This window comes from Mercenaria mercenaria, chromosome 10 (genome assembly GCF_021730395.1).
Source record: "Mercenaria mercenaria strain notata chromosome 10, MADL_Memer_1, whole genome shotgun sequence".
Taxonomy (NCBI): Eukaryota; Metazoa; Mollusca; class Bivalvia; order Venerida; family Veneridae; genus Mercenaria; species Mercenaria mercenaria.
The window spans coordinates 58432922-58457283 of NC_069370.1; the positions used below are offsets into that span (position 1 = coordinate 58432922).

Below are 24362 nucleotides of genomic sequence, written 5' to 3' on the forward strand. Positions count from 1 at the left end.
TTAGCTTTTTTGCTTAAATGAATTAACTGTGTCCTATTTTACAGCGGCTGCTGAATATAAGAGAACAGAGTGACAAAATAATATATTAAGTCAATCCATCAACAAAAATTAGACTGTCTAAATACATTTTTTTTGTATATAAGGCATGTTTATTTAGAAAGAAAACATTTTGCCAGGTGTCGTTGGAAAATTGTAACATCACGCTTCTGTAAGGCCAAAGAGGTATGACACGCAATGTTTTAGTGACAGATATTTAGTCCGATATGATTTCGATCATTCAGTACCAAACCTTTTCGACATACTGCCGCTGGGACGCCAAATTGTTTCGGAACTATGACCGCTTCGGTGTCATTTTTTTCAGCATTATGATCGCTTCTAAAGTCCTTCAGCAAATACCTTTGAGAGTTGAGGAAGACTCAACTTTCACCTCCGCCTACTGGTCAAAACAGTGATTTTCCGCATGGCATATGGATATGGACATGGAATCGAAAGAATTAATTGACACAAAATGAAAGGAATCACCATCTTATGTGAGGTTTTGAACGATAAATTGGCATACGTTTCGGAGCCTGCTACCTGAACCATTTGTTGAAAGCCGCCCTTTCGGCACGAAGTCTTTTCCGCAAAATCACTGTTGTGCTTTCAGACAATTACTGATTTGATACTACGTGATTTCGGCACAATAAGTGTTCCAGACAAGATTAAAAAAAAAAAAAGTTTTCTCTCCAAGTGTGACATTAACCTAGAGCTAGTGCTCTGGGTCTTACATGTGACAAATCAATTTGTTATGGTGACTGTTTGTGTCAAGCTACATAGATATCCTTCCATTCGAAGTAAAGTTATTGACCATACCAAACAAAAAATGTTATCTTTGATCGCTAAGTGTGACCTTGGCCTTTGAGGCAGTGACCTGGGTTTTGCACTTGTCTTATTAAAGGGAAAATTGTTGCCAAATGATTTTGAAATCCCTTGATGAATGGCAGAGTCATAGACCAGACATGAAACTGACATTCCTAATCTGTGACCTTACTTGTGAACTTGGCCTCTAAGCCAGTGGTCTGAGTCTTGTGCGCGATACGTCATCTCATTATGTATTATGGAGAACATTTATGCCAAGTATTAGTAATTTCGTGATCCCTTGATGAATGAAAGTGTTATGGACAGGACATAAAGACGACCGTGTTAACCTTTGACCTCCAAGTGTGATATCTAAGCTATCGGTATGGGTCGTGTGTGCGACACGTCGTCTCATTACTGGGAATTCAAAATCCGTTCATAGATGTCATAGTTATGGACCGGACACGAAGTATGACCGACGGGCGGTCAGCTGGACGGACGCAGCATGTTTCTATAACAATAACTGTTTCGGCATCAAGCGGTTTCGGCAAAATTACTGCTTCAGAGCCAAATTGCCGTTTCGGCACCGAAGTCGATTTGGCACAATAAACTGTTTCAGCACAAGCCATTTCGGCATATTGTCGTTTCAGCACAAAAACTGTTTCTGCTCCGAAGTCGGTCTGGTGCAAATAATCTTTCAACGCCATTGCTGTTTTTGACACTAAATGCTCTCGACTTAATTACTGTTTCGGAACCAACTGGTTTCGGCACAGTGACTGTTTTGAAAGAGTGTTTTGGAAAGATGTGTTTTTAGAAAAATTACTTTTTTTTCAGTTGACCATTCGGCCATACTATTTTGAAAAGTTTAAAAAAGACAGCCTTAATACACTCATTTCAAAATCTCTCTCGATGTTTTACATATGGGAAGTTTTGTTGAGTAGTGTTGTTGCAATTTAATTTATTAATTTTTGTGATAACTTAAAGATGAAAAAAATCTGGTTTTTCAATAGAGGATATTTGTTTGTTTCAGTGTAAGATTGAAATATCTTTCACAAGTGAACACCAGTTGCAATATTCTCACTCTAAAATGTAGACAGTTCGCTGAAAAGCATGTAATAAATTGCGTTAAGTACCACTTACTCAGTAAAATGTTTGGACATAGCTTACTACATGTATAAACTAAAATATAGTTAACTCAGAAAAAGGAACAAACCGCCGTGTAAACATGTCTATGGGATATGGAGATAGCGAAAGATGTGACTGAAAAAAATCTTTAACGGGGCTTGCAAACTTTTTCAATAGCGATGGCCTGTCTGAGTTGAATTTAATGATATAAATATCACAAAATTTACAAAAAGTGGCACTTAGTGCAGTGTAAGGGTAAGCCGACGATATAGAAATGACTTCCAATGCATATTTTTCATGTCTAATCTATTTCATATTAATTTTATTCTTGACATTAAATGCAAATAATAATTTTGATTATGTGTTTAATGTGACACTTGCTTTTTGCGTATCAGGAACGCCTTCGTTGATTTCATACTTATTCAATTTCTCTTCTGTCATGTAAATAATGACTAAAATCTATCGACCTCTAATCAGCCATAAATTATGTAAAATTTTGTGCATTAATTATGATAGGGCCCATAATAAAATCGCTTTGAACTGCAAATTTAAAACTAACCCGAGTTCAATTAAAACAGGAGACGGGGCGTTTCATTTTGACTGATTGTATTTTATTGAAAATAAAGTTTGTATTAACAATGCTATTTTGTCTTTTATTTGAGTCAATAAGTTCAGAAAATACATCAGGATTTTTCTCCTATGAAAATCGTAAGGTAAGAATACAGACTACATGAGCCGCGTCATGAGAAAACCAACATAGTGGCTTTGCGACCAGCATGGATCCAGACCAGCCTGCGCATCCGCGCAGTCTGGTCAGGATCCATGCTGTTCGCTTTCGAAGCCTATTACAATTAGAGAAACCATTAGTGAACAGCATGGATCCTGACCAGACTGCGCGGATGCGCAGGCTGGTCTGGATCCATGCTGGTCGCAAAGCCATTATGTTGGTTTTCTCATGGCACGGCTCACATATTGTTTACTAGATAATGAGAAATGTCAAAATAATAGTGTAACAACTCCGTTCAAAGATTACACATAACAAGCAAATGAAGAAGATCGGAAAAGACGTACTAAAATGAAGATTTTCACAAAATGTTAGAATTTTTCGTGGGAAATGACGCCGTGAAAAATGCACAAGAACGCGATATGGAGTGTACTCGACTACAAAATTTCCCTTATTTAAATATGCATACATTTTTCCTACACGAAGAACCACCGATACCCGAGTTGAAAGGAAACCTATTCCTGTGGAAGAAAGCATTCATTTTTGCTGCCTTCAACACTCTTCAGCTTTTCAAAATCCGTCAGGAAAATAACATACACTTGGCACTAATGCTCTACCATATTTGACAGACGGACAGACGTTAAATTCTGTAAATGTTTTTGGACAGGGCTTTTTAAAGGTTTCTACTTAAGGATTACATGGTGTAATAGCCATATTTCGTATCTTGTAACTGGATGGTAATATCTAAATGAAATTTGGTCACTTTAAAGACAGTCAAAATTAAAAACGTTTCACCGAGAGATTTTTCGAATTTTATCATTTATAGGGGAGATAATCGGTATTAAAGTTAACATTGATGCCTATGGGAAATATCTGATTTCTTTGATTATGGGAAGCTGAGCTTGAGTTTCGAGAAAATTTTGCGGTAGAAAGCTGCATTATATGATTCTGATACAAATATAAAAAAGGAATCGAAAATTCACCAGAGGGAAAACGAGAAAATTATTTTTTTCTAGTTTTCAGGGGAGATAATTCATGAAAAACCAAAATTATCAGGGGAGGTAATCTAAAGGAATTTTTTGAGAACTTCTGTCACTATATAACTTGTCAATATGCACCTTATTTCTTTCGTTTGACATTTTCAAAGCTTACATTATCAAGATGTATGTACGCTTTTGGTGAAATTGAGGCCTATTACGGGTAGTCATCCTTAAGAAATGACGTCGTGTGTATGTGGGGGAGGGCTTGGGACGGGGGGGGGGGGGGGGGCTTGAGGGTGATGACACGGGATACTAAGACACAGTACATATATCAAGATCTGTGGGGGTCAGGGAATGTAATGTGGGGATTGTTAGGGGCGAGAGTGGTAATTTGGGCAACCAAGCCAGCAGTTTGAGAGATGTTCTATAAGAAACAAGAGCTGTCACTAATGGTGACAAATGCCCCCGCAGCGCCTTGACCTTTGACCTGGTGACCCCAAAGTCAGTAGGGGTCGTGTACTCAATAAGTACTATCAGCATGTGAAGTTTGAAGGTCCTGGGTGCAGTGGTTCGCGAGTAAAGTACCTTCATGCAAAAAGTTAACATTGTGATAAACGAACGAACTAACGAACGGACAGACAATTGAAAACTAGTATGCCTCCCTTCGGGGGCATAAAAACTAGCATTGTGTCCATTGAACACGGATGCCCTCACATACTGTGCCATTCTCTAAACAGCAAAGTTTTCAGTACAGACCATCTTCTCATGAAGGATGTTTGACTAAAAGGTTTGAAGTAAATTGTATTCAGATAAGGTTGTGCATCTGAACAACTTTGAACATTCTTTCAAAGTGTACGTGAAGTTGAACAGACCAAATATCTTCACTATGGCCTATTTTTTGTAACTAGGAAATGGCTGTAATTCTAGAATACCCACTGAGAAAAGTCCATAATTCATTTGTGGAACTATAATCAAGCATATCCTTTCAGTAGTGTTTAAAGAGTTGAACACACAAGATTTTCTCTATATTCTATATAGCAAAATTATCAAAGGGCCATAACTGTGGTAAAATAGTCACAGAACAAGAAGCTGTGTTCAATAAACGCTTGATGTCCCCGGTGGCATCCTTGTCGATACAAAGCAACCTAAGTCCAAAACGAGGTAAATGTCAAGGTCAAAGCTCAAACTGAGGTCAGGTGATGTCTGAAGATGAGGAATGGTCACAGGTTACATCTGCATTAGTATCAAGTCATTCTAGTAAGGGGTATTGATGCTAGACGAAACGGTCCCATTTGGTTAACCTCGTACGGACGGACAGATGGACAGGACAATCACTATATGCCTCCCGCATCAGTAGATGCCGGGGGCATAAAAAATTCCTTCCTTTATGATCATCTGCATATCAAGCTTGTTCATCTGTGAAAGTTTCAAGCAAATCAGACTGATAGTGACTGGAAGGAGTTGGACACAAGATTTCAGGACATCAGACATACGACAGCAGCAACACTATATGCCGTCCACATAAACAGCCCTAAATTCAAAATGAAAGCTGTGGCTTGAGAAATGTGAAAGCAAGTCACTAGATTAATTTCAAGGTCAAAGTTCATTTCGGTAGACAGAACTATGCATGTGCTTCAGACTTGGAGGCTGTAGCTTGAGAAATGTGAAAGTAGGTAATAGGTAAAAATCAATGTCAAATTTCAATTCAGAACACAAAAATGTGCATGCGGTCCAAATTTGAAGCCTGTAGCTTCAGAAATGTGAAAGTAGGTCACTAGGGCAATCTCAAGATTAAAGTTCATTTCGGTACACAAAACTATGCATGTGGTTCAGATTTGAAGGCTGTAGCTTGAGAAATGTGAAAGTAGGTCACTAGGTCAAAATCAAGGTCAAATTTTATTTCGTAACACAAAACTATGCAAGTGGTCCAAATTTGAAGCCTGTACCTTCAGAAATGTGAAAGTAGGTCACTAGGTCAATCTCAAGATCAAAGTTCATTTCAGAACACAAAACTATGCTTGTGGTTCAAATTTACACTACATTGTCGGCGACAAGTCCAATAATAATTTTCACTGTTTTGAACATCATAACGTTTCGGACAATCAACATTTCGGACAGATTTTTTCCAACGTGCATATAAACAGTTTCCTGTTTGATAACATTACATTTGTTGAACTTTCTTTTTATGAACATTTTGTAACATCATACAAGTTAGCCGAAAAGAAGTCCAGACGTAATTTACAACATCTTGAACTTGATATTAGTGTCCATAGATCCAAGTGGCTCAGAGTGTGTTTGTTATTATGTTGTGACATTCATCCATGCCCAGGTCCAGTAAATTACAGTAATTTCAAAAAAGAGGTCTTCATTTCGTCAACCTAAATGTTCGCAGCCTGCTGCCAAAAATTGAAGAAGTCCGCATTATTGCACGAAATACCAATGCGACATGCCTGTTGCTAACGGAAACTTGGCTAGATCAATCAGTCTTCGACTCGGAAGTTGCCATTAATGGTTATGTCATCCAACGTAAAGATCGAAATCGACACGGTGGAGGGGTTTGTATTTTTATTCGTAAAGACATTGCTTTCAACAACAGAGACGATTTGAATCATCAGGAGCTTGAAGGAACTTTTATTGATATTTTACTTCCAAAAACGAAACCGATTTTATGTGGTGTTTTATACAGACCTCCGAAGCAGTCTAACTTTTATGAGATTTTAGAATCAGTATTTTTATCCAGTGCATCTCTGGTTAAATCAGAAACAGTCATTTTAGGGGATTTTAATACAGACGTGTCAGCTAAAAACAAGTGTCCACTAGTCAGGAGTTTGAAAGCTTTGTGTGATATGTTTAGTCTTAAACAAATAATCAATAATTTTACAAGAATTTCACTTTCATCTTCTACAACTATAGATTTGGTCTTGGTATCAGATCCTAAAAATATTTTACAGAGTGGTGTAATTGACTGTTGTGTTAGTGACCATATGATGACATTTTGTACCAGGAAAGTTTCACGTGAATTTATTGGAAAACATAATACTGCTACTGTTCGTTCTCTAAAGCATTATAATAAAGAAAGTTTTCAACAGTCTCTTTTGGGTTCAGACTGGTCATCAGTTTTATATTGTGATAATGTAAACAGTGCTTGGAATAATTTTAAATCAATTTTTGTCTCTACTTTAGATACCATTGCTCCTCTAAAATCTGTTCGCATAAAACAAAGAACTGAAGAATGGGTTGACTCTGAAGTTCTAGAATGTATTAAGGCTAGGGATAAGGCTTTTTATAATTTCAAAAATGTCAAATCTGAAGAAAACTTTAATCTTTTCAAGTCCTCGAGAAACAAGGCTAATACTGTTATTATGAATGCAAAAAAGAACTTCTTTAAATCTTCTCTTGAAAACAATAAAAATGACTCGAAGTCTTTATGGAAAAGCCTAAAAGATCTAGGTTTACCAAGTAAGAATAATCAGTGCTCAAGTAATATTGGTCTGACCATTGATGGTAACATTTGTTTTGATAAACTTAAGGTGGCAGAAAAATTTAACTCATTTTACACCTCTGTTGCAGATAAACTTGTGAGCAAATTACCAAACTGTGTTAATAATTTTGGTATGAATTTTGTTTTTAATTTTTATTCTTCTAAAGGTGTAAAGCCTGATAGTTTTTCATTTTCAATTGTTTCTGAAAATAAGGTTTTGAAATACCTAAACAATCTTTGTCCAAATAAGGCGACTGGTTTAGACGGGATTCCCTCACGTTTTGTTAAAGACTCGGCCTCTATTATTGCTGGTCCACTTTCACATGTTATAAACTTGTCAGTTATACAAGGTACTGTCCCTGATGAACTTAAGTCTGCTCGTGTAGTGCCTTTGTACAAAAAGAATGATAAGACGGATGTTGGGAATTATCGTCCAGTTTCTTTCCTTAGTATTGTATCTAAGATCTTTGAGCGAGTCATTTATGATCAGTTGGAACAGTACCTTGTTCAAAATAGTCTTTTGTATGAATATCAGTCAGGTTTTAGACATGGGTTTTCAACTGATACATGCCTAATTCACCTCACAGATTATATTCGTTTTCAGATGGATAAAGGTCATCTTGTGGGTATGGTTCTTTTAGATCTACAAAAGGCGTTTGATACCGTCAACCACTCAATTCTTTTAATGAAACTAAGAGCATTGGGTCTCACAGAGTCCTCTATCAGATGGTTTTCTTCGTATTTGTCTGATAGACGCCAATTGGTTGAAATATCATGTACTTTGTCTTCTTCTGCCAATATAACATGTGGTGTGCCCCAGGGATCTATATTAGGTCCTCTGCTTTTTCTTATTTATGTGAATGACATGTCAGCTGTTGTAAAAAACAAGCTGCTTCTCTATGCTGATGGCTCAGCAATTCTTGTGTCTGCCAAAAACAAGTGTGATATTGAAAATCTCTTAGGTCAGGATTTGAATATTGTCAGTCAATGGCTTGTATGTAATAAACTATCTCTTCACCTTGGTAAGACAGAATCTATTTTATTTGGGTCAGTGCAAAGGTTAAAAAAACATGGTAATCTTGATATAAATTGCAATGGTCAAACTATTGAATCCAAATCTTCAGTTAAATATCTTGGTGCAACCATTGATCAAAGTCTGTCATTTGAGTCAATGGCTAGGTCTGTTATTAAGAAATCCAATGCTCGGTTAAAATTCCTCTACCGTAAAAGTGAATTCCTCACTTTGCACACAAAAAAGCTCTTAGTTACATCACGTGTACAATGTCATTTCGACTATGCCTCTTCTTCTTGGTTTAATACTTTAACACAGGAATTAAAACACAAGTTACAGGTCACACAAAATAAACTTATACGTTTTGTGTTGAATTTAAATCCCATGTCACACATTGGAATTGAGCATTTTTCACGTCTTAACTGGTTACCAGTTTCAAGTAGAGTTAATCAAATAACTCTCTGTCATGTTTATAAAATAAATTCTAATTTTGCTCCTTCATATTTAAGTGAACACTTTACCCCTATCAGTACTGTTCATGATTATCCCACAAGGTTCAGAGCAAAGGCAAATGCCTCCCTTGATGGTACAAGTTTTTCAATGTCAGATAGTAAGAGATATGCTCTCCCAGTTGTCAAAGGTTTTGGGAAAAAAACATTTGCTTATAATGGTTGTTGTTTATGGAACAGTCTGCCACAAAATGTTAGGGATGCCACAACCATGTATTCATTTAAACGTAAGGTTAAGGAACATTTTTTAAGCTTAATATGACTTTTAGTTAGATTGCATTATAGATAGATTTTTGCATTGTTGTTTTTTTACTAGTCAATCATTTTTTATACTAGTCAATCATTTTTAAGCATAGGATTTTTATACAAACTTATCTTCGGGCATTTGCTGTGATTATTTTCTTACTGTGATAAATTATTCTTCCTATGTCATACAATACTATATCTTAAGGACCACAATGGAAATAAGAGTTTATTTTAACTCTTTTTTTGCGTTATCCTTAACATATAATGTTGATTGACATGGCTATATTAATTCATACATGTTTGTTTATTGTTTGATTGTATGTTTTAATTATAAGTCGCCATGTAAATTGTACATTTTATGTTGAAATAAATCTATCTATCTATCTAAATTTGAAGGCTGTAGCTTGAGAAATGTGAAAGTAGGTCACTAGGTCAAAATCAAGGTCAAACTTTATTTTTAAACAAAAAACTATGCATGTGGTCCAAATTTGAAGCCTGTACCTTCAGAAATGTGAAAGTAGGTCACTAGGTCAATCTCAAGATCAAAGTTCATTTCAGTACACAAAACTATGCTTGTGGTTCAAATTTGAAGGCTGCAGCTTCAGAAATGTGAAAGTAAGTCACTAGGTCAAAATCAAGGTCAATTTTATTTTTGAACAAAAAACTATGCATGTGGTCTAAATTTGAAGGCTGTAGCTACAGAAATGTGAAAGTAGGTCACTAGGTCAAGATCAAGGTCAACTCATGTCAAGGTTCATCTTGCTATTCAAAACGATACATGTGGTCTAAATTTGAATGATGTTTTTCCCTATATAAGTCTATACGAACAATATGACCCCTGGGGCGGGGCCATATTTGACCCTAGAGGGATAATTTGAACAAACTTTGGTAGAAAACCACTAAATGATGCTACATTACAAAATATCAAAGCCATAGTCTTTGTGGTTTGGACAGGAAGATTTTCAAAGTTTTTCCCTATATAAGTCTTTGTAAACAATGTGACCCCCAGGGCGGAGCCATATTTGACCCTTGGGGAATATTTTGAACAATCTTAGTAGAGGACCACTAGATGATGCCATATACAAAATATCAAAGCCCTAGGCCCTGGGGTTTTGGATAAGAGGTTTTTCAAAGTTTTTTTCCTATATAAGTCTATATAAACCATATGACCCCTGGGGTGGGGCCATATTTGACCCCAGGTAAATAATCTGAACAATCTTAGTAGAGGACCAAAAATTTTGCTACATACCAAATATTAAAGCCCTAGGCCCAATGGTTTTGGACAAGAAGATCAGAAACCGTTTAACTTTTCCTGGCCAATGTGACCTTGACCTTTGACCTAATGACCTCAAAATCAATAGGGGTCATCTGCTGTCATGGCCAACCTAACTATCAATTTTCCTGACACTAGACCCAATCGTTCTTGAGTTATTGTCTGGAAACCATTTTACTGTTCCTGGTCACTGCTGCCTTTACCTTTGACATACTGAACTCAAAATCAATAGGGGTCATCTGCTGGTCATGATCAACCTCCCTATAAACTTTCGTGACCCTAGGCCTAAGAGTTCTTGAGTTATCATCCAGAAATCGTTTTACTGTTCAGGGTCACTGTGACCTTGACCTTTAACATACTGACCTCAAAATCAATAGGGGTCATCTGCTGATGATGACCAACCTCCCTATAAACTTTCATGATCCTTAGAGGCCCAAGCGTTCTTGAGTTATCATCCAGAAACGGATTGGTCTACATTCCCACCGACCGACCAACATCTGCAAAACAATATACCCCTCCTTCTTCGAAAGGGGGCATAATAAAAGGCAAGTGTAGAACTATAAGCACCTACAAGCCATATAAGGAAAAACTAACTACATCCCATGGAGGTCATGTTTTTTTAAACGAAACAACTGTTTGAATGAAATTGGTAGAGGGTCACCCAAGGACCCAAGGAACATTCCTGCGAAAAAAAATCAAAATAGAGCCTTTGGTTTCTAGATTTTTAAAGCTTTTCCTTTGGGTTGCCAAGGAAACCAGAATTCCATATGGATGATCTAGGTTTTAAGGAATATAAAAGGGTACCACACGAGGAGCATTCCTGTGAAGTTTGATTGAAATTGGCTTGGTGGATTAGGAAAATTTTGATTCCACATCTCATTTACATCGAAATAAAAACATGAGGTATGGAAAAGTAAATACTGATATCAAACCTAAGGAACAATATTAAATAACCACATGCTCTCGAGTGTCTTCCACCTAACTAAGAGGCCTGTACAGGTTCTTCCCAGGAAAGACGGCTTCTCGTAAATCGGTGCTATACGTTAAAGAACCAGACTGTCTATTCGCAAAGAGCTAGGCTAGGTTAGCCGTACAGGACTGTATCTAAAAAGGATTTCTCTCTATCTGTTCTGGGGGCTTTATCTCACTCTGTCCCTCTGGTCAGATCGCTCCGTGTCTGTACTAGTAGAGGACGAATTTTACGCCCTGTGTGGCTGCGTTTGCTATATGTAAAGCGCCTTTGAACATGTTTATCATGAAAAGGGCGCTATATAAACCTGGTATGATGATGATGATAATAATAATAATTAAACTCCTTCTAAAATAAGCCATACAAACCACAAATATTCACAAAATAAAATGGTATAAAATAGTTGAACTATATATAAATCCAAAACTGGAGGAAAAAGTGACACTGCACCAAATGACAATATATACCTTATGTCATAATTTGCATATTTCTGTTCATTACCTCTGGTGATTTTATGCAAATACTTGGAATGTACTGAACCATTACAACAAAGGTCACCATTAACACAGTATAAACAAGGCAAAAAAATTCCTTTTTAAGTAACAACCACTACTGATGACTATGACGGATTGTCCCATATTTCTCACTCGAGGGTTGTATAACAAGTTGCATATAAACAATGTCATATAAACAACCTGGCACCAGCGGCGACAATCAGATTTCTTTATCCATCATACCAGTAACAAGGTTGTCATGAATTTCTTCTGTAGTTTGCATGATTCCCACCACTCTACAGGTCTACATAGGTAGTCCATTACCTTTTATAATTTTGACGATATCCTTTCAATCCAAAAGATCTTGAGCAAGTCTGTTAAAGGGACAAGAGAGTTCCAGTAAACACCAGAGTTATGACCTTTGAATAAGAAACTACTGCCGTATTTCCATTTAAATACATACAGGTGGTAGGCCATATTCTTGAACAGCCGTCATGAAACAAACATCAGACATTGTAAGGAGTTTGATATTGGGCAAGACAACTCCAGTTGCAGCATAACCCTTGAATATGTTAAAGTTGCCAACACATTAGAAGCCTCATTTCGCTTATATAGAATGTAGTTGAGCATAAGATCACACACAAGTTCAATTATGCTGATTTTTTTTTTAATTGAACACATTTAATTTAGAAGCCATATTTCTTGCGCACTTATCACACAACTTTCTAACAATATCTTGAAAAAGGTCATTTTTGACCAAAATCGGTAGATACAATAAATTAAGTTTAACCATTACCCAGTGCTAAATTTCTTATATGGATATGGTCCATCTTCCAATTTGGGCAGTACCACTTATCATTCAAAGGGGTGTTTATATAAATCTACTGACTGAATAACGAACAGTGCAGACCATGATCAGTCTGCACGGATGTGGATGTGCAGGCTGATCTTGGTCTGCACTGTGTGGATGTGCAGGCTGATCTTGGTCTGTACTGGTCGCAAAGGCAAAATCACTTGCCACCAGCAGGCTAAAGGTTAACCCAGCCTCTGTGTTGGTGTTTGTTCCACTTTATAACCCATTCTAGCAGAGTTCATACAGACCAACCAAGCAAAAATTTAAGGATTTTTAAAGAATTTTCCCCCTTAAATTTAAGGACTTCTTTTTCACTGTTTTCAATAATTAATAATCAGGTGGAACAGGAAAAGATTTTAAATTAAAATCATTCTTGGCCAATGAAATATTTCCGACATGTCTTTCACATTTTCCCAGTCTCGCCCATGTTTCCAATGTTGAATTGTTTTTCACACAATTTACACTCACAGATCAATGCCTGTGAACCCCCGTGTTAGTTTGACCGTGGTAAAAAACTGTACTTTACTGTGAAATTATTCTGTGATACATTTACAGTCACCAGATTCACAGCTAGTTTTCTTTTTCATTGTTTCTTTAAGTATTTAACAAGTATTATAACAAGAGAGCCATGATGGCCCTATATCGCTCACCAGAGTTGATCTGGCCTACTGACCTAGTTTTTGACCCCACATGACCCAGTTTCAAACTTGACCTAGAGATCATCCATACAAATTTTTAACATTCTAAGTTTCATAAAGACTGGGTTACAACTGTAGCCTCTAGAGTGTTAACAAGGCAAATGTTTACGGATGCCGGTCAATGACTGGTCACAATAGCTCACCTTGAGCACTTTGTGCTCTGGCAAGCTAAAAATTCACCGATTTCAAGGTCTTTTCAGGCGTTTTAAGGAATTCTTAGAATACGAGTAAAAACAGGTACTTTACAGGAAGTTTTGACTTTTTCAGGACTTTTTAAGAATGGGCATGAAAATTCAGGACTTTTAAAGACTGTATGAACCCTGTCTAGTATAACAAGAGGGCCAAGATGGCCCTAGGTCGCTCACCTGAGAAACACACTATAACAGTGTAAACATATTTAACCTAGTGATTTCATGAAAACAAATATTTTGGTCAATTTTCATTAAGATTGGACTAAAAATGTGGTCTCTTGAGTTTAAACAAGTATTTTCTTAGATATGACCTAGTGGCCTAGTTTTTGACCCCAGATGACCCATTTTCGAACTCGGCCTAGATTTCATCAAAGCAATCATTCAGACCAATATTCATGAAGATCAATTGAAAAATACAGCCTCTATCGCATACACAAGTTTTTTCCTTGATCTGACCTAGTGACCTAGTTTTTGACCCAAGATGACCCATTTTCGAACTCGGCCTAGAATTTATTAAAGTTATCATTTTGACTTAATTTCAGGAAGATCTATTGAAAAATACAGTCTCTATGGCATATACAAGCTTTTCTTTTGATTTGACCTAGTGACCTACTTTTTGACCCCAGATGACCCATATTCAAACTTTACCTAGATTTCAAGGCAGTCATCCTGACCAAAATTCATGAAGATTAATTGAAAAATACAGCCTCTATTGCATACACAAGGTTTTTCCTTGATTTGACCTAGTGACCTAGTTTTTAACCCCAGATGACCCCTTTTCGAACTGGGCCTAGAATTCATCAAGGTAATCATTCTGACCAAAATTCATGAAGATCAATTGAAAAATACAGCCTCTATCGCATACACAAAGTTTTTCTTTGATTTGACCTAGTTTTTATCCCAGATGACCCATTTTCGAACTCGGCCTAGATTTCTTCAAGGTAATCATTCTGACCAAGTTTCATGAAGATCAGTTGAAAAATACAGCCTCTATCGCATACGCAAGCTAAATGTTGACAGACGACAGACAGACGCCAGACATCGAGCGATCAGAAAATCTCACCTGCGAATGCTCAGGTGAGCTAATAACAAGAGCTGTCTCCATAGGATGACACATGCCCCCGATGGCACTTTGAATGAATATATAGTTATGGCCGATGTTAGAGTTTAGGACCTTTGACCTACGGAACTGGGTCTTGCGCGCGACACGTTGTCTTACTGTGTCACACATTCAATATTAGCTATTTTAAAATCCATGCATGAATGAAAAGATATGGACCGGACACGCCTATCAATGCACTATCATGAAAAATGACCTTTAACTTCTAAGTGTGACTTTGACCTTTGAGCTACGGACCTGGGTCTTGCGTGTGACACGTCGTCTTACTGTGGTACACATCCATGCCAAGTTATTTGAAAATCCATCCATCGATGACAAAGATATGGACCGGACAGGCCCATCAATGCACTATCTTTTAATGTCGAAGTGTGACCTTGACCTTTGAGCTACGGACCTGGGTCTTGCGCGCGACATGTCGCCTTACTGTGGTACACATTCATGCCAAGTTATTTGAAAATCCATCCATCGATGACAAAGATATGGACCGGACACGCCCATCAATGCACTATCCTTTAATGTCTAAGTGTGACCTTGACCTTTGAGCTACGGACCTGGGTCTTGCACGCGACACGTCGTCTTACTGTGGTACACATTCATGCCAAGTTATTTGAAAATCCATCCATCGATGACAAAGATATGGACCGGACACGCCCATCAATGCACTATCCTTTAATGTCTAAGTGTGACCTTGACCTTTGAGCTACGGACCTGGGTCTTGCGTGCGACATGTCGTCTTACTGTGGTACACATTCATGCCAAGTTATTTGAAAATCCATCCATCGATGACAAAGATATGGACCGGACACGAAAATTGCGGACAGACAGACCGTTCAAAAACTATATGCCTCCCTTTGGGGGCATAAAAATGCACTGTTCAAATCATGGACAAAATAGTGGACAAGACTGGTTATAATCATTTACAATCCCTGAATTCATTGAAAATCCAGATTTTACATAGTAAACACATTTTTATACTGATTTCATTTCTGTGTTATCACCATAAAACTTGCACACAATGTATATCGCCATGGGATCATGAAAAGTTGGAAAAGGGCAAGCGTGATCCAAATACCGAGTTATGACCCTTTATTAAGTAGAAATTACAATATTTTCACTCTTTCATTCAAAGAATATATATTAAAACTTTAAGTCACTAACCTTCATGTGAGCAAAACTGGGATATGCATGCATCTTATTTACATATCAAAACAGCTGAATTTTGAAAGGAAACCACACCTCAACACAAACATTATATTTTAACTTGTTTGTCTGATTTTGTTTAACTCGATTTTCAACAGTATTTCAGCTATGCTACCTGCAGTTAACCTAACCAGTTTTTTCAGATGCTGTACCAAATACTAACTTGTTCTCTGTAAAGAACAACTTCTCTACATGAATCAGAGGTGGAGGATGACTTCACACACTGTCTTTCAAATCGTCACAAAGATCAAACTCACAACTTCTCAATCCAAAATCTTGTTTTCTTCTTACAGAGCTAACTGCATGAGAGAAAACAGGATAACTTTAAAAAAACTTGGACAATTAAGACACTCCAATATAAGACATTACAATTTTTGACATGAAAGCTTTGGCAGCAGAGCTGGGAAAGGGGATGTAAGTTGAGGGATTAAGAGTTGGTTAAACTTTGCTAAAAAGTAAAAGAAACAGAAAATCCTTCAACTATATCTTTTATCTATAACATTTAAAAGGAATTCACACAAATATGTAAAATAAAGCTCTGAAAAAACAGGTAAAACACACTTAAGTTATACATACTTGTACATACATAACAATTACACTCAATAAATTCCATGTGAACCATACATATTCCAAGTCTTGTAACCAGTATGTTGCAAAAAGGCTCTACTTTATTGTACCTGAACATTATGTATATCAACATGCCATGAACTTAAAACAGAATTATATTAGTAATGTTTTAGTTTGTGAATTTAAAATCTTTCATAGATGAGTGGTTTTGAAAGTATAATAAATGTTACTGTAGAATCTGTATCAAATTTTTCAATAATATATTCATAGATCAAACAAAACAGATTTCATTTGTTCTTTAGCCCTTATCATGCTGGACACGATTGATTCTGCCTTTGCGAACAGTGTAGATCATGATCAGCCTGCACATCCATGCAGTCTGATCATGATCTGCTCTGTTCGCCATTCAGTCAATGTGTTTTTGGTAAGCACCCCTTTTAAAAGTTTATGGTTTTGTCAAAATTGAAAGATGGACAAGTCCATTATAGAAATTTAACATGTAAGTGATTTTCCTCAGTAATATTGTGAAGGAAAGGTAATGCATAAAAGAATAAATCTCACAAACATCACTGATTACCTCCCTTAATATTTTCTCCGGTAACATAGCCACAAGTGGGAATATAAGACCTGCTGTTTACAATTAAGGAAATTATTTTAATCTTACATTTAAAATAAGCTTTCTTTTTACTCATCTTCAAGAAATTTATTTTCTGAATATGTCTTAACATATGTTGAAACATATCCGAATAGGAAGTTGTTGTCTGAATAATGACAGAGCATGGATAGTGTTTTAGAAATTGTATGATTACTTTCTGATTATATCTGCAATATATCTGAACAGTTCAGTATTCTGAAAAGTGTCTGAATACATTTTGACCCTAACTATTTCAGAATAATATCTGAACATTTCAGTGTTCTGAACACTGTCACCAGAAAAAAAAACATACTCTACATGTTATAACCTACCCCTAGGTATACTATAAGAACCATGATCATGAACGGAAAAAGAGCTTGTGTTGACAGAGCACTCGACTATTCGAAGAACTGATGGAAGTATGGGGTCAAAATATTACCAGAGACTTTCAGACGAAAGAAGAAAATAGTCAAGACAAACAATGTATCTATATTCGTGGATTTGGGTCAGTCTTGCACTATATGGCAATGTGTGACCATGATGGTAAGAAAGTGTTTTCAAAGTCCTATATTGAACAGTTTAGACAAAATATGGAATGGTATGCAAAACTTAACTAATTTCTATGTCAAAAACGGGCCATAACTGAGCTACAGTCCTTGTCCTAGTTATGTGTCTTGCCTACATATGTAAACTATGATGGTAAACAAGTGGTCAAAGTTTCAAAGCCATATGACAAACAGGTTTGGCAAAATATGGACTGGTATGAAATTTTTTTACTGATTTCCAAGTCCAAAAAGGGCCATAATTCAGCCAAAATATTCGACAGAGTTGTGTACTCTTGCCTAAAGATGGAAATTATGATGATAAGCAAGTGTTCAAAGTTTCAAAGCCACAAGTCAAATATTTTTCACAAGACGTGTACTTGTACGGACACTGGACCAATTTCCAAGTCTAAAACGGGCCATAATTCAGCCAAAAATACTTGACAGAGTTGAGAACTCTTACCTACAGCCATTTCATAAAAACTTTGACCAATGCAGACACCGACGCCGGGGTGAGTAATATAGCTCTCCATATTCTTCGAATAGTCGAGCTAAAAAGGACTTAATTCATGAAATATTTCTGCTAAGGTAATGCACCAGTACATAAGTACATAATTAAATTTAACATGAAAATCAAAGAAAAAAGGGGGAATAATTCATGAAAGATTGGTATAAGTGATGGTTCTTGTGTCCTTATGTGGGCAATGATGCTGAACAACCATTTTTAAGTTTGAAGCAAATCTATCAAGTAAACACACAGATAAAGTGAAAGTGCATCAAACCTTTAACCAAGCTGTGGACATGGAAGCCAGACTGAGTAGGAGAGTTCTCTATGTACTGTGTACAGTCAAGCTAAAAATGTTGGCTCTTCATGTAAAATGATTTTATGAGACTGATTATCATATGGTCAAACCTATAATTATACCGGGTACTTAAATATAACAAATGAGAGAGCTGGAATGTGTTTTTATTTGCAGGTGACCTTCACTAGTTAAGACACTGCCAATGTTACAATCTGATACAAAAAATGACTAGTGACAATCCTAAATTTAAATAAAAGAACACTCTCTAGGCCAGAAGTAGTTCCAGTTGGTTGTTAAACATCTTACAGTGAAACACCGCTCGCTCGAGCATCTATGACTCGAGTACCCTGGCTCGCTCGAGCAATTCATGTGGTCCCGGCCAATTTCCTTCTATTTTCTATGTGATATTACCATGGCTGGGTCGAGCACCGATAACTCGATTGCTCGAGCATGACACCTGGTCCCTGCGTATTAATTTACTCTTTGTTGTTTCTGGCTAACTCGAGCAGAGGTGTCAAAATTTTTCATACTTTCGGCGGTCAGAATGTATCGGTTAATTAAACATTTTCACACACCATGAGAATTGCGTAGTAGTCTATTCCCAGACTATCTTATTAATAAATGTTTGTTTGTTGGTATATTTGATATTATGATGAGATTAATTATTGTTAAAAGCTTAAAGAAAAGTTTTATTGATCAAATATTGATCAATTACTGATAACTTAAATCATCTTTTCTGCGGGATCGAAATCTTAGTAATTTAATCAGCAGTTGTTTGCATGCAAATGAAGGAAATAATATAGCTGTTTCATAAAATTGAGACGATAATTATGATATGCACTTGTTGATGAATAAAAATTTAAAAAAATATCTTAGTTGTTTCTTCGCATGTGCCATTTACAAATTACATATTGAAACGTCTATCAATAGATAACGTTTGTAATACGTTTGTTTTGGAAAATGTCACAAGTATGTTATTATTACGCATCACCGTTTACTCAGCAAACGGTTCCGATGACCGTAAAACAAACTTCAGTTTTCTTCGTATGTTGGTCAATGTTTGGGTCGCTCGAAACCATGGATAACTCGAGCATTTTGCTCATCCCCTTGCGACCTCGAGCGAGTGGTGTTTTACTGTATTTCTAAACTCCAATAAAACTTTTCGAGAAAGAGACTTTAAAAGCTTTTCATAAACATACACTCTTACTGGTATATAAAACGGACTAGACTGGCTCCCATCCCTATGTTTGGTCTGTCATACTTCTCATATACCCATATATCAGTTTTCTTCATTAACGGTGGTAGTAACTCCTTCAAGTTGTTTCTATGCTATTTTAGAGGCTTATAATTTACTTATAAATTTTTTGCAGTATTTAAAAAGTAACCATGCAGCCAGGGAGCCAGACTAAAAACACATTTCTGAATTTGAAACAACAGACTCTCCTTGAACATAACTTTGGGAAAAAAACAACCGAAAATGCTTTATATTAAATGTATGCTGTCCAATCTTGCACTATTGCCCGTACAGGAAAAAGTGAATGTCTTACACAGCAAATCACAGCAACTCACTCTCAGGCTTTTGCTCAGGTGAGCTAATAAATAAAACCTCTCAGATATTTGTCTAAAGTTAACAATTGTGCAAGGATATAAATTTGTGGAAATGACTTTTGAATAAATGGTCATTTCATTTATCTGTTGGAATTTCATTATTGTTTGGTGCAACCAAAGAATCCTCGAAAAATAGTCCCCTACAAAATATTAAGAATTTTGTAGCACATGAATCAATGTTCAATAGTTTAACACCAAATGAGATGTTATTTAAAAAGTCCGTGTTGTATTAATAATAGAAATTTGAAGTAAAAAACAGGGTATTTTCAGAAATTCCTATTGAATTGTTTTAAGAAATTTAAACAAAACTTCATAAAGTTTTTAAAATTTTAGGATCACTTTAAGTCTGATTTTAATAGATCTATTTCCATTCAGAAAATCTTTAGTTACTTACTCATTGATCATTTATAAAATGCAGATTTTAAAAATTCAAAAGTTCCTGAAATTAAGAATTCATGTACATATTCAGAGATTTTCTAATGGAATCGTTCCATCTTGACCATGTACTTTCAGCATGTGCACTGTGTAAGCAGATTCAAGAGGGAACTTCTCCTTACAAATACTGCATACATTGCAACATAGTTCATCTCGGAGCTTTTTAGCTGCACTATTCAAACTGAGAGCTGCCTTTCCATCAATGGAATGCACTTCTTGCATATGAACTCTGTATTGTTCAGAGCGGTTAAATGTCTTTTTACATAAAGCACATGCATAGTCATAAGCACCTTTGTGCGATTTCTCATGTACAAGCCATGTCCTTTTATCTTTGAACTTTTTACCACAATAACTGCATTCTAAACGGAACCCTTGATGCTGTATTGAAACATGAGATCTGTATAAACTTTGTTTAATAAATGACTTTCCGCAATATTCACATGTAAATGTTTCACGAGTGTGTGCATATCTGGTGTGATCGCGCAAAGATCCTTTGAGTTTGAACGAGCGTGGACAGTGCTGACATTTAAATGGTTTTAAATCATGTTTTTCAACTAAATGTTTACCCATTGCTTTGTCCCCCTTGCATTCAAAATCACAATGATCACATTTCTGCTTCGGTCGTCCAGGACATACCAGCTTATGGTATATCATTTTCTCTTCGGTCTGATACTTCTGGTCACAGAATGGGCAGTTAAATACTTTCTCAACATTTTCTTCTTCTGTCTCAAAATGGTCATTATCTCCCAATTCAGGATGTTCAGTCTTTATCATTTCAAGGTTTATCCTCTCTAAATAAGCCAACCTTCTTGAGCAGAACCTTTTATGAACATCTAACTCTGATCTTGCTTTGAACCTATATCCACATCCCTGAAAACATTTCAAAACTGTTGCATCTTCACACCGATTCATGTGAGCTATACATTCCTCTAGTTTCAAAAATCCTGCCCCACAATTTTCACATATGTAATCATTTCTTATAGTTTTCTTTCTGTTCATGTTTGATGTTCTTTCTCTTGTTGACTTAACTTTACACCTGGCTTCCAATTCCAAACCATCACTCTTTCCTTTAGAATTCAACTTTCCTGCAGACTTGATACTTGATGATTTGGACTTTTTAACTCCATTACCTGTAACAGACTTATTTTCATTCTCACTGGCATATTCAATGTCTGAATCAGCTGTTAAAGTATCTTCGGAGGCACTTGTTCCATCAAGTTTACAGATATCTTCATTTTCAACTCCATTATTCTTATGTCCTTTACAATGTTCTTGTAGTTCTTGCCGAGAAGGTAACATTATATCACAGAGCATACAGTAGAACAGTAAGTGTTCAGAAGAAGTTTCAAGTTGAGAGTTATTAGGTGATTTCTCTAGACTTTCAGAAACTTTTTGTGAAAGAATATTTAATCTCTTATCAATAACTTTTAAGCTTTTCTTTGGCTCTGTATCATGTTTCTTGTGTGTCAAGAAATGTTTTCTTAAGGCATCAAATGAGTCTACATTTATCTTACATATAGAACAGCAGAAAGTCAACTTCTTATTGGCTGTTGAAAACTTGTTTTCCAACTGATGTTCTAAGGTCAAACTTTGATCATCAAGTGCATTTTTCTCTTCTCTTTCCTTATTTTCTGCTGAATCTTTAGAACTTGGTATATCTTTTTCCTCTTCAATGTTCTTTTTATCACTGAACTTGTGTTTAACTTCGTTAGCAATATCTTCAACAAACTGTTCCACCTTAAAACTGAAAAGTGAAAGCTGCTTTTCACTGACAGTATCTATAATGTTTTCAGTACTTGTATTTGCTTCATGAATGTCACTTTCAATATCCATCATTTCCTGTTCTGAATCATCATTTTCACTTCCTCCAAGTTCTGACACATGGTCTGTGTATGCATCAACAGCACATTCTTCCAGTTTAGACAATGAAACCTCCTCAGAATGTTTTAAATCATTTTCATCTTTTGCCTTTTCAGTATCTGCGTTTGTCTGTTCCCACTTAACAACTATTGTATTCCTTGTTTGTTCTTTTTGATTCCCTACATTTTCATTCACAGATTCTTCGTCGTCATTATTTATATTTTTTGAACTGACTTCAACAGGATCTACTGGTGGTTCTTTTGGAGGTTGCTTTGTTAAATTTCCCTGAGAAGAGTTAAATTTCTCAATTTCTTCTGTGTTTTGTCCTTGTTTCAATACATCATCTGTTTTTTTGACCATATCATCGTCTTCATAAAGTTCATGAGTTGCATCTTGTTCAGTTTTATCCAGAAATTCTTGCTTTACATTCTGAGTTTCTTTATCATTCACAGGTTCTATTGTCTTTCCTGTCATTGTTTCAAGGTATTTTACAACTGCGGGATCTTTTAAAAGTTCTGGGACAATATTTTTCTGCAGTTCATTTTGGACATCATTGGCAACTTCTGGTTCCTTATACTTGTAAACTTCCATTTTACGACCGTATTTTCCTCCCTTTGATGTTGAATTAAGCGTAACTCTTCGCCTCTTAACTAATGGCACATCTGAATCAATGTAATCTTCACCATAGTCTTCTTCTTCTTCTTCCCCATCTTCAATTATATCTTCCAAGCTCAATTCTTCATAATGAGGCTCTTCAGCTGAGGTTTTACTTTCACTTACAAATCTATTAAAAACAATAGAGCACTCACAAGCTGGCCCTATAGAACCATTTTCTATAAATGGTAGTTTTATTGTACCAATAACATCGCCTGCTACTAATGGCTTACTTATATTCAATTTACCACTCTCATCTGTCCAACCACCAGCACCATTAATATCTGTTTCAGCATATTCGCTTCTTCCAAGACTTTCAGCAACATTTGCAATCATTTGAATGCCAGTCAAATCATCTAAGGGAGCTTTTGATATCTTGTTCTGAAGATGAGGAGCAAGTGAGTAACTCTTCGAAATAGCAATCGCTGGGGATACATTATTAGTATCGAATGGAGAATTCTTTTGATTTGTTACTGGTATTTCTGTTGTACTGACTCTAGAAGTCTGTGCAGAATCATATGTAACTGCAGGTACAAATGCATACGAAGAAGGAAGAAATGTGTAAGGTTTGGGTGGAGTAGCTGGGGCTGCAGTCTGATTCTGGAATTGCTGCAAAAAAAAAAAAAAATGTGTAGTGAAACTAGAAAATGCTTTTGTAAAAAAGCGCATGTCTCCCCCAATTCAAAGTCCTATAGTCAAGAAGTCAATAGGGGTCAGGAGCGAAAAGTCAAAGAGACACTGATGGTTGGCTGCAATAGGGATCATCTACTTGGCATGTCCAGTCATCCCGCTAAATTTCAACACTCTTGGCCTAGTGGTTCTCAAGTCACTGTTCAGGCTCCTGTGACCTTGACCTTTGATCAAGTGACCTCAAAATAAATAGGGGTCATCTACTCTGCATGTCCAATCATCCTAATAAGTTTCAACATTGTAGGTCAAGTGGTTCTCAAGTTATTTCCAAAAAATGATTTTACATGAACAGGCCTCTGTGACCTTGACCTTTAATAGACTGACCCCAAAATCAATAGGGGTCATCTACTCTGCATGTTCAATCATCCTATGAAGTTTCAACATTCTGGGTCAAGTGGTTCTCAAGTTATTGATCGGAACTGGTTATCAATGTTCAGGCCTCTGTGACCTTGACCTTTAATGGAGTGACCCCAAAAATAATAGGGGTCGTTCACTCTGCATGAACAATCATCCTATGAAGTTTCAACATTCTGGGTCGAGAGATTCTCAAGTTATTGATTGGAAATGGTTTTCCATGATCAGGTCCCTGTGGCCTTGACCTTTAACAGAGTGACCCTATAATCGTTAGGGGTCATCTACTCTGCATGACCAATCATCCTATGAAGTTTCATCATTCCGGGTCAAGTGGTTCTCAAGTTACTGACCGGAAATGGTTTTCAATGTTCAGGCCCCTGTGACCTTGACCTTTCACAGAGTGACCCCAAAATCATTAGGGGTCATCTACTCTGCATGACCAATCACCCTATTAAGTTTCAACATTCTGGGTCAAGTGGTTCTCTAGTTATTGATCGGAATT

At 36.5% G+C, this 24362-nt stretch overlaps 1 protein-coding gene across 1 annotated transcript in view; it reads right to left on the bottom strand.

Moving 5' to 3' along the window:
- Positions 1-16185: 16185 nt before the first annotated feature.
- Positions 16186-24362, bottom strand: part of LOC123561435 (zinc finger and BTB domain-containing protein 11-like) — a 29374-nt gene continuing 21197 nt past the window's right edge. Inside the window, exon 3 of the mRNA XM_045353801.2 lies at positions 16186-23425. Coding sequence (XP_045209736.2) covers positions 20333-23425 — 3093 coding nt within the window. The 3' untranslated portion in view covers positions 16186-20332. The remainder of the gene's footprint in view (positions 23426-24362) is intronic.